Source organism: Hyperolius riggenbachi, chromosome 4, assembly GCF_040937935.1.
Source record: "Hyperolius riggenbachi isolate aHypRig1 chromosome 4, aHypRig1.pri, whole genome shotgun sequence".
NCBI lineage: Eukaryota > Metazoa > Chordata > Amphibia > Anura > Hyperoliidae > Hyperolius > Hyperolius riggenbachi.
The window spans coordinates 188,706,031-188,717,665 of record NC_090649.1 but is presented as its reverse complement, the minus strand read 5'-3'; the positions used below and the strand labels follow the sequence as shown (position 1 = coordinate 188,717,665).

The window sequence follows — 11,635 nt, the reverse complement described above, 5'->3', positions numbered from 1 at the left end:
TTGTGTGCTGCCTTTCCTCTGGTGCTCTTCCCATTGCAGTTTGTGCCTTTTCTCCATGTGCCTTCATAAGGCAGTTGTCCCTACGTGGGTGTTGGCCTTTCCACGGCTCAATGTTTGGAGGCAGAGAGAACAGATGGCATTACTCTGATCTACAGCAGACACACTAAAAAATTTCCAAACCGCTGAGCCCCCCTGGGGTGATGGCACTATGGTGGCATCAGCGGCTGACGTTGAAGGGCATGTTGGCTGGCTGGCCATAGGTGGCGATACATGGCACCGGACACTGCCACCAGCTGTTTCTGATAACAAGCTCCCCCTGCTTCTTTCAGGAACTTGTCTCCTCCTACTCCTCTCTGACTCTCCCCCTGTTCATCTCCTTTATTGGGAACATACGTGGCATCCGTATCATCGTCATCATCATAATCATCCTGCCCAGCTTAGCTTGCCTCAGACACCTCCAAAACTGCACCAACAGCAGGTACTTCATCATCCTCCTCCTCACACGTTACATCCATAGTGTCGCCTAACTCAGACATATGAGGTGGTGTAACTTGCTTAGCGCCTTCATCTGGTTGAAACAATAATGGCTGGGCATCAATGATTTCTCCATCAAATAACTCCTACGAACTGTCAAATGTAGTGGATGTGGTACTTGAAGTAGCGCTGGTGGCTGCAGAAGATGAGGTGTTCTGTGTTAAATAGTCAACCACGTCCTGACAATCTTGGGAGTTGATGGGACGTGCCTTCTTCTGAGCATTGTACTTTGGTCCAGGGCCGCACGAAATCACATCAGCACGACCTCGCACAGACTTGCCGGGTGGCCTTCCTCTGGGTCTGCCTCTACCTCTGCCTCTACGTGTTTTGTCCGTTTCTGTCCATATCGGGGGGGGGGGGAGGGGGGGTGAAGTGAAAGGTATGCACTGGCTTGACTAATACAATGTGCAGTCACACAGGTGCAGTTAACAGGTATGCACGGAGTGGTATATCACACTGCGTGCACTCATGTAGGTAGGTGGGTGCACTGAACACAACAGGTAGGTATATGCAGTGATGGGTATTACAAATGTGCACCTGTCACACACACACAGGTACTGGACAGGCACAGTGACACTGCGTGCGCTCACGTAGGTAGGTGGGTGCACTGAAGTGAACAACAGGTAGTAGTTATATGCAGTGATGGGTATTACAATGTGCACCTGTCACACACAGACAGGTACCGGACAGGTACAGTGACACTGCGTGCGCTCACATAGGTAAGGTAGATCGGTACACTGAAGTGAACAACAGATAGAAGGTATATGCAATGATGGGTATGACAGGCACAGTGACACTGCGTGTGCTCACATAGGTAAGGTAGGTGGGTACACTGAAGTGAACAACAGATAGAAGGTATATGCAATGATGGGTATTACAATGTGCACCAGGAACAGTGACACTGCGTGTGCTCACGTAGGTAGGTAGGAACAACAAGTAGTAGGTATATGCAATGATGGGTATTACAATGTGCACCTGTCACACACAGACAGGTACTGGACAGGCACAGTGACACTGCGTGTGCTCACGTAGGTAGGTGGGTGCACTGAAGTGAACAACAGGTAGTAGGTACAGTATATGCAGTGATGGGTATTACAATGTGCACCTGTCGCACACACACAGGTACCGGACGGGCACAGTGACACTGCGTGCGCTCATGTAGGTAGGTGGGTGCACTGAACACAACAGGAAAATATATGCAGTGATGTGTATTACAATGTGCACCTGTCACACACAGACAGGTAGCGGACAGGCACAGTGACACTGCATGCGCTCATGTAGGTAGGTGGGTACACTGAAGTGAACAACAGGTAGTAGGTATATGCAATGATGGGTAGTACAATGTGCACCTGTCACACACAGACAGGTACCGGACAGGCACAGTGACACTGCATGCGTTCACGTAGGTAGGTGGGTCCACTGAAGTGTACAACAGGTAGTAGGTATATGCAGTGATGGGTATTACATGTGCACCTGTCACACACAGACAGGTACAGGACAGGCACAGTGACACTGCGTGTGCTCACGTAGGTAGGTGGGTACACTGAAGTGAACAACAGGTAGTAGGTATATGCAATGATGGGTATTACAATGTGCAGCTGTCACACACAGACAGGTACCGGACAGGCACAGTGACACTGCGTGCGCTCACATAGGTAGGTGGGTCCACTGAAGTGTACAACAGGTAGTAGGTATATGCAGTGATGGGTATTACATGTGCACCTGTCACACACAGACAGGTACAGGACAGGCACAGTGACACTGCGTGTGCTCACGTAGGTAAGTGGGTACACTGAAGTGAACAACAGGTAGTAGGTATATGCAATGATGGGTATTACAATGTGCACCTGTCACACACAGACAGGTACCGGACAGGCACAGTGACACTGCATGCGTTCACGTATGTAGGTGGGTCCACTGAAGTGTACAACAGGTAGTAGGTATATGAAGTGATGGGTATTACATGTGCACCTGTCACACACAGACAGGTACAGGACAGGCACAGTGACACTGCGTGTGCTCACGTAGGTAGGTGGGTCCACTGAAGTGTACAACAGGTAGTAGGTATATGCAGTGATGGGTATTACATGTGCACCTGTCACACACAGACAGGTACAGGACAGGCACAGTGACACTGCGTGTGCTCATGTAGGTAGGTGGGTACACTGAAGTGAACAACAGGTAGTAGGTATATGCAATGATGGGTATTACAATGTGCACCTGTCACACACAGACAGGTACCGGACAGGCACAGTGACACTGCGTGCGCTCATGTAGGTAGGTGGGTCCACTGAAGTGTACAACAGGTAGTAGGTATATGCAGTGATGTTACCAGCGCATTACTTTTTTTACAGCGCTTTTCTAAGTACTTTTGCAGAGCGATTTGTTTTTTTCACTTCCTGACGTTAGTCAGGGAGTGAACTCTTTGACCTGGAGAATAATAAATACAATGTATTTATTCTTAAAAGTGCTCAGGAAATTGCAATTCAAAACGCTTTTTCAAGCACTTCGCGATTTCTTTATACCTGCCATTATACTGAAAATGGTACAAGCAGCGCTTTGGTGAGCGGATCATAATCGAACCGCTCATATGTGAACACTCTCATAGGGAGCCATTGCACAAGCGCTTTTAGGACGATTTTCAAAATCGCTGGTGCTTAAAAAATCTTAGTGTGAACAAGCCTTAAGTGCTTTTGAAAATAAAAAAAAATCCTGAGAATCCCCCATGAGGAGATGGGCTAGTCCAAAACCTATCGGTTCTGTCAGATTTTGACTACTTACTGTAAGTGACAGCAACATAGGAGAAAAGTAATGTATGGCTCATTTTACTCTGGGAAAAATGCACTTCTTATCTGTATAAGTTTATATATATTTTACATTTTAAGATTTTCGTGACAGTGGTTTACTGCTGCTAATGTATGTATTATATACAGCCTTACTGCCAGTTATGTGCTGGGCAATCTATTACTGCGTTGCTCCTCCTTGTGGCAGGTAAAATCAGTCACAAACATTTCTGTTGTATATTAACCAGTTTGCTTTGAGCTCCACTGTGTCTTAAAAATCGTATTTACCGTTGAGTGTTAGGGTGGCCACTAATGATCCAATCTTTTTCATCCAATCTTACCAAATCTATGTAGTAGAAGAGTAAATGGATGGAATATATTAATTGGATACTATAGGCAGTTCCCTTATATTAGATAGAAATGGTAAGATTGGATGAAAAAGATTGGATCATTAGTGGCCACCATTAGAGAGGCATCAATCAAGTAGAGCAGCAGTGTCTTTTACAGAAAATCTCAGATGGATAACCCTGCAAATACTCTTCCAATAAATATATGCTCAACTTTGAATATTGCTTAACTTCCGTTTTAAACTGTTACAATTTTGAGATATTAATGTGGCGTAAATCCACTTTCAGGCTGAATTTCATGTGAAGAGCTTTGCTTGTGCAAACCTTGCAGAGTGTTTACACAGAGTAAAGTGATTGGGTAATGTTTTCAGTAAGAGTATTGACCTTTACTTTACTGTTTCCAAATAATCCCTAATTGTGTGGATTTCATAGAACAGAGCAGTGTCCCAAGCCCTTCTGCAGGTGTGCGGGATCACTAGCCGCAATGGGGCTGATACGCATTCTCATCCTCTTCTCCTTTTATTTTCTGATTGCTGCTGTTCCACATCCAGTTGTTATTAATGGTGACTGTGATGACAAATATGTATTTGAATCAGTAGATGAAGCACTGAAGACCTACAATGGTGAAAGAAAGGATAGCAAGCAGTTTGTTCTCTACAGAATAATGGACGCCAAAATAAAGGTAGGTAAACCATCCGCAATTCTAATAAAGCCCTCTAATAAGTGTTATTGCAAACGGTTAGACAGAAATGGAGGCTCAGTCACCTGTACATGCTTTATCTGATATTAAGTGAATAGTAAAATAAGGAGACTCAAAGATGGACTCATACCAGCCAACCAGAATTGTTCACGTCTATTATATTTTATTGGTCATAAAAGGGAAGCTAAAAGCGAGGCTTACATATTTATTTCCTTTTGAGCAATACCTGAAACAAGCATGCAGCTAATCCAGTCAGACTTCAGTCAGAAACATTTGATCTGCATGCTTGTTCAGTGTCTATGCTAAAAGCATTAAAGGCAGAGGATCAGCAGGACAGCCTCTTGCATTGTTTAAAAGGAAATAAATATTGCAACCTCCATATCCCTTTTGCTTTAGGTTCCCTCTAGGGCAACATGTCAACATTATTTTCTTTTTGAATTATTTAGAAATAGAGAATTTCTATATTTATTTTGAATTACGACTTATACTTTTAAATTCACATGCATATATAAGAATGAAATGCATTTTGAATTAATACACTGGAATTGCCAAAAATCTACATGTATATGGAATATGAACAGAATAAGCAGATACCTGGCCACTTTGCCACTCCTGTGCTTCGATCTGTCCCCTTCACCTCCTTCTGTGCCTTTTTGTGCCTCCTTTGATCCACCTGTGCCTCCTTCTATCCCCTTGTGCTTCCTTCTGTCCCCTTGTTCTACCTCGTCCCCCTGTGCATCCCTCTATCTTACTGTGACTCCTTCTGTCCCCTTTGTGGCTCCTTCTGTTCTCCTGTGCCTTCTTCTGTCCTCCTGTGCCTTCTTCTGTCCTCCTGTGCCTTCTTCTGTCCTCCTGTGCCTTCTTCTGTACTCCTGTGCCTTCTTCTGTTCTCCTGTGCCTTCTGCTGTTCTCCTGTGCCTTCTTCTGTCCTCCTGTGCCTTCTTCTGTCCTCCTGTCCCTTCTTCTGTCCTCCTGTCCCTTCTTCTGTACTCCTGTGCCTTCTTCTGTACTCCTGTGCCTTCTTCTGTCCTCCTGTGCCTTCTTCTGTCCCCCTGATTCTCCCCCAGTTCCCTCTGCCTCCTTCTTTCCTCCTGTGCCTTTTCCGTCCCCCCCCCCCCCCCCCCCCGTGTACTTCCGTCTGTCCCCCTATGTGACTCCTTCAGTCGCCCTTTGTGACTCCTTCTAGCACTTGGGCCTCCTTCTCTCCATCTGTGCCTCCCTCGATCCCCATGCCTCCTTCTGTCCCCTTGTGACTCCTTTTGTCCCCTTGTGCCGCTATCTGTCCTGCAGAGTATAGTGCAGCAGAAGCTGTGCTCTCACCTTGCCAAGTCCAGTGCTGTGGCTGTGCAACCATCCAGTCTTTCTCCTGCTCCCTCTAGTGGTGGCGCCTCACTCTCCTCATGGCGCGTATAATCACGCTACATGCAGTAGGAGAGGCCAGGCAATAGGCTGAATAGCGGGCAGACAGGTGGAAGTACAGTACTAGAGTGAGAGCTCAGCTCCTGCTGCACAATATTCTGCATTGACACACTAAGCTGGGAAAGTGCAGGAAGGGGGTTTGCAACAAAACGCAACATGCAAATTGTTTGTATCTTGGGGATTCCCCGTATTAAGCGTCCACCTTTAATGCCACATGGTTCACATTCTCTAATGTGTGCTTTTTGGGGGGAGGGGTGTGACACATGACTTCTTGCCTGGAGTGACATAAAGGCTAGGAACAGCCCTGCACGCAGGTACATACTGTAGAAGGCAAGCAGCGCTCGTACATGGGAGCAGGGGCATAACTACAAATCGTGGGGACTCCCAGCAAACCCTTGACGGGGCCCCCAATGTTCACCCTTGTTTACCCCTGGGGACCCTCACATTCTGGGGGGACAACCTGCAAGGGTCATAAGACAAGTACGTCATGATCTTCACACAACAGCTGTAGCCACAAAAACATCTGATCTGTAGGATGGACCCCTTTATTAAAGGGAGTGAAGTAGTAGTTGGGGCCCCCTTACAGCTCTGGGCCCCCCTGTGGTCGCAGGGGCTGCTCCCCTGTAGTTACACCCCTGCATGAGAGCTTTCTTTTACTGCATAGGCACAGCTCAATATTCACGCCTGTGCAATTCACAATAGCTCTGCACCACTCAGAGGAACACGGGACCAATAAGGACCGGGAACGGGGGTGGGGGCAGGGCACTATGGCAATGAGCAGAGCCAGAACACTCCTAAATAGGCAACCTACCTAGCCCACCATGGGCTTTATTTCATAGACTTTACCTGGTTTGGGGGTTATTTTAAGTATGAGTTTGAATCATTTTAATAGGCAGGATTTTTGTACCAGTAGTCTCTGGTCCTAAAGGGGCCTAAAGGGGCCACAGACTGCTGGTACTGAAGTGGTTAAGATCTGCCAAAAAATCACCAACATCAACATTCAAACAAGGGTGCATTATTAAACGTACCTGATCTGGCATCATGAGATACAGTAAATATAGGTAGATGCTGTATAGTACTAAGTCTACTTAGAACCTGCTTGTGTCCACTTTTTATTTATTTAATTTGCACGAAGGGCCTGTTCACACTAGGGGCGTTTTCTGCCTTTTTTCAAGTGCAGGCGATTTATAAAATCACCTACAAAACGCTTGTGCAATGATTCCCTATGAGAGAATTCACAGCTGAGAGGTTCGTTTCCGATCCGCTCAGCAAAGTGGGCATCCATCTGAAAATGGCGCCTGTGAATAATGGCGCACAGTGTTGCCGCTAATCCGTTTGCCGCTTATCGCTACTTAACGTTAAAGCCTTATTGTTATTTAGCGTTAAAGCCTTATTGTTATTTAGCGTTAAAGGGGAACTGAAGAGAGAGGTATATGGAGGCTGTCATGTTTATTTCCTTTTAATCAATACCAGTTGCCTGGCAGCCCTGCTGGTCTATTTCTCTGCAGTAGTATCTAATTAAAACCAGAAACAAGCATGCAGCTAGTCTTGTCAGATCAGACTTCTAAGTCTGAACCACTGAAACACCTGATCTGCTGCATGCTTGTTCAGGGGCTATGGCTAATAGTAATAGAGGCAGAGTATCAGCAGGAGAGCCAGGCAACTGGTATTGTCTAAAAGGAAATAAACATGACAGCCTCCATATACCTCTCTCCAGTTCCCCTTTAAAGCCTTATTGTTATCTAGCGTTAACACACAGAACCCTCTCTGTACCTATCCCTAACCCCTAAACCCCCCGGTGGTGCCTAACCCTAACCACCCCTCTGGTGGTGCCTAACCCTAAGACCCACCCCCAGTGGTGCCTACCCTAACCACCCCCCTGGTGGTGCCTAACCCTAACCTTGACAGTGTTACATTAAATCCATTCATCGTTTTGCAGTTAAATAACTTCTGCAATTTGGCTTATGTAGGGCGCTATTGAAAAATAACGTTAGTGTGTGCCACTATTGATAAATAACGTTAGTGTGTGCCACTATTGATAAATAACGTTAGTGTGTGCCACTATTGATAAATAACGTTAGTGTGTGCCACTATTGATAAATAACGTTAGTGTGTGCCACTACTGATAAATAACGTTACTGTGTGCCATTTTTCTTCTTTTTTCCCTGTGCGCCATTATTATGCAGTACTAACGATAAATAGCGATAAGCGTATCTTTTTAATGCGGCGCCATTTCTATGCATAGGCGCTGTGCGCCATTATTCACTGATCCCGCAAAGTGGTGCCTGTACCATTTTTCTTTTTATAGGATAGGAAAAACGCAAAACGCTCACAAAATCGTTTTGTGCAGCGATTGCGTTCGCGTCTTTAAGAATAAATACATTGTATTTATTTTTTTTTCAGGGTCAAAGACCGCTCTGAAAAATACATGGTATTTATTTATTTTTTCAGGGTACAAAACCGCTCTGAAAAAGCACTTAGAAAACTGCTTTTTACAAAAATGCAGCGCGCAGTGGAGCGCACAAAAACACAAAACGCTTGCGTTTTCATTTTTAGGAGTGAATGGGGCCTAAAAGAGTTAATAAAGGTGTTTTATCTTTATGCAAATATAGTTGAATGCATCTCTCCTGAAAAGTAAATTAATTTATATTTCTGAGCAAACACTGCTGAAAACAAAAGAAAGCTAAAGAGTTGAATTTGTTCATTTCTTTTTGTTGGCAACTCAGCAAATCAGATTGTACCTCGCACCCCTTAAATCGAAATTAGGAATATGAGACACCGGGAAAGATATATGTACTTTTGTCACTACACATACAATTCTAGCAACATGGAGAATTCTCATTGGTCCATCATGAACCAATGAAAATTTTCCCTGTTGAAGCTAAATTCCCATTGGTTGTTTGCAAATCAATGGGGGTGCTCCATGTCTCTGCTGGGCTCAGATTGATTTGGATAGTTGTCAGTGGCTGTTGCAGAACCAAAGCCACAGGACAGATGAGTTGGCATTCTGCAGTCTAGTGGGAATGGACACCGTCTATTCCCATTGGCTTCCATTGCTTCTGATTTGCGGCGTTTGCGATACAGGAGTGGAAAATGCAGCAGGTCGGGATTTTACATTTTCTGTCCAGTCCACGTGTGGTGCATTTGTATTCTGATTGGCAGTGTAAATTAATCCTATTAATAACATATGATGCATTCACCGTCCGATTTTGCATTTTTGCGTGTTGCATGGTTAATATAAAGGCTGGAGGTAGGCCGGTGATAGAGAAAGCTTCATGGCTTCGGATTCTGAATACTGGGAGAGGCATCAACCACTATATCCATAATCATTCAGAATATTTCTAGCTATTATTCCCATAGTGCATTATCCACAGAGTAAATAATAATAATATTAATAATAATAATGTAACCATCTAAAATACTGTACTTCTTTCCTTTTCTTTTGAATCTTCCCTAGTTCAAGCCTCTAGTTCTAGCACTAGATTGCAGTTACAACTCTTGCCCAAAATGGAATAAACAGTAGACAATAAATCTCTTCTTAGCAGAGTTGGAAGGAACTGAATATTATCACATTCTTTGCTGTCGGTATCCCCATTATCAACACTTCTACCTGGGATGGATAGCACCAAGAAACCAAATCTGAAATCTCAAACATTTTAGAAGTATTATTCAGCTCCAAAACTGATCTGCTGAGCTTTATGTTACATGGACTGAGAAGCAGCATATCAGGAAGTGTGGCTGCACAGAAATGAGTATTTTATGGCAGATGTAGGTTTATGTGTATTTGAGCTATGTACATAACTGTTTGGCCATGGACCTTCTTTATCTTGTTTTCTTTTGCAACCAGAATGGTGTGGATGGCCAGAAACATTATTTTGTTGAGTATGAAATCCATGAAGGTTCCTGTGATCTAACGACTGTGAAGACTTGGCAGGAATGTCGGTTCCAGGAATATGATCCAGTAAGACTACTAACCACTAAAAATTAGTAAATTCTTAAAGTGAATGGGAACCACATTTAAAAAAAAATATGAAGCAAATACTTACCTAAGGAGAGGGAAGGCTCTGGGTTGTATAGAGCCTTCCGTCTCCTCTCTCGGTGCTCTCTATCCTGTGCTGGCTCCCCCCCCGTTTCAATCCCCCGCCGAAAGGGTATTTGGAAGTCTTCGGGAGCCATGTCCTCCATACTGCACAGGCGTGAGCGTGTGAGAGAGTGTGCTTGCGCAGGGGCAGTACAGGGCGGCCCTTCTTCAGGAGCACTCGGGTTTCCTGAAGACTTCTGAAGCCTCCTTCGGCCGGGTAAAGCAGTATTGGACTAATTTAGTCAAATATTGCTACCGGGCGAGCTAGCACTGGAACGAGGGGACCAGGAGAAGAGCGGGAAGGCTCTATAGGACCCAGCGCCTTCCCTCTCCTTGGGTAAGTATCTGTCTCATTTTTTTAAATGCGGTTCCCATTCACTTTAATGGAATATGTCCTATCCCAAAAAATATAGGTGGAGATAGCCTTTCTGATCCTCTGATAGTTTGTCATGTTTTCAGTTTATTACATGTTGCATGTGTAAAGTATATTATTTTATGCAGTGGGGAGGGGGGCTGTCCCCCCCTCCTCACTGCTCTGTGCCCGCTGCTCCCCCTTCCAGGCTACCTAAACTAGGGACACCTATAGACCGGACTCCGTATACTGGGGACACCTATAGACCTGGCTACCTATATTGTAGACACCTATAGACCTGGCTACCTAAACTGGGGACACCTATAGACCTGGCTACCTATACTGGGGACACCTATAGACCTGGCTACCTATACTGGGGACACCTATAGACCTGACTACCTATACTGGGGACACCTATAGACCTGGCTACCTAAAGTGGGGACACCTATAGAGCTGCCTACCTATGCTGGGGACACCTGTAGACCTGGCTACCTATACTGGGGGCACCTATAGACCTGGTTACCTATACTGGGGACACCTATAGACCTGGCTACCTATACTGGGGGACACCTAAAGCTGGCTACCTATACCGGGGGCACCTACAGCTGGCTACCTATGCTGGGAGCACCTATACTGACTGGGGGCACCTATAGCTAGCTACCTATACTGGAGGCAACTATACTTGGCTATGGGGGGGGGGGGCAACCCTGCTTCTTTGCTTAGGGCCCCATTTAGCCTTATTCCGGCTTTGCTATCCAGAACTGAACTACCAGATTTGCATGAGGTAAATAAGGATGAATGGTATTTTATTTCTTGTCAAAAGAGTTTATATGAATGCTCTTGACAATTGGCAGGAGGGGGTCTCTGTCACAAGCTGGTAGCATATATTGGCAATATCATTCAGTGGCCTTTTTGCACATAGTGATGTGTGGGCTTTGGGATGTCCAGTGCTGGCTTTTAGTAATGTTCTATTACAGTGGCACTTATTTGCTTATTACTGCTTCAATTGTATGTTATATTATTGGCTTCTACCTGTGCAGGATCGGGGTAAATGTTCAGCACATCTTCTACTTAACATAGAAAATCATCTTTGGACTTTTGTATCTCAGAACTGCAACACCAACAAAGGTATGTGCAAAACAAACACAAACTGCAAAGTATTAAACAATTTCATAAGAAGCAGTGGCGTACCTACCATAAGGCTGCAGGTGCTCACAGCACCGGGTGTAGCCATGGCTAGGGGTGCCACTGTGGTGCTCAGTCACTGTGTTCTTCCTCATGGGACCTTTTTTCATAGTTTGGACAACATTTGGGAAATAGCAGCAGGAAGTGCATAGGACTGTACTACTTCCTTCACTAGATGTAGCACCCGCTCCCCCTTCCTGTCCAGTGGGCAATGTGTTTCCTTGCTCTCTACAC

The 11,635-nt window shown here is 45.1% G+C and overlaps 1 protein-coding gene across 2 annotated transcripts in view; it reads left to right on the top strand.

Annotated features, from left to right (window-relative positions):
* The first annotated feature begins 4,082 nt into the window (after positions 1 to 4,082).
* Positions 4,083 to 11,635, top strand: part of KNG1 (kininogen 1) — a 48,611-nt gene continuing 41,058 nt past the window's right edge. Inside the window, exons 1-3 of one of the 2 annotated variants that reach the window (XM_068281109.1) lie at positions 4,083 to 4,346; positions 9,631 to 9,744; positions 11,257 to 11,344. In XM_068281109.1, the coding sequence (XP_068137210.1) occupies positions 4,149 to 4,346; positions 9,631 to 9,744; positions 11,257 to 11,344 (400 nt within the window). In that variant the 5' untranslated portion in view covers positions 4,083 to 4,148. The remainder of the gene's footprint in view (positions 4,347 to 9,630; positions 9,745 to 11,256; positions 11,345 to 11,635) is intronic. The other variant, XM_068281108.1, reaches the window with a different exon arrangement.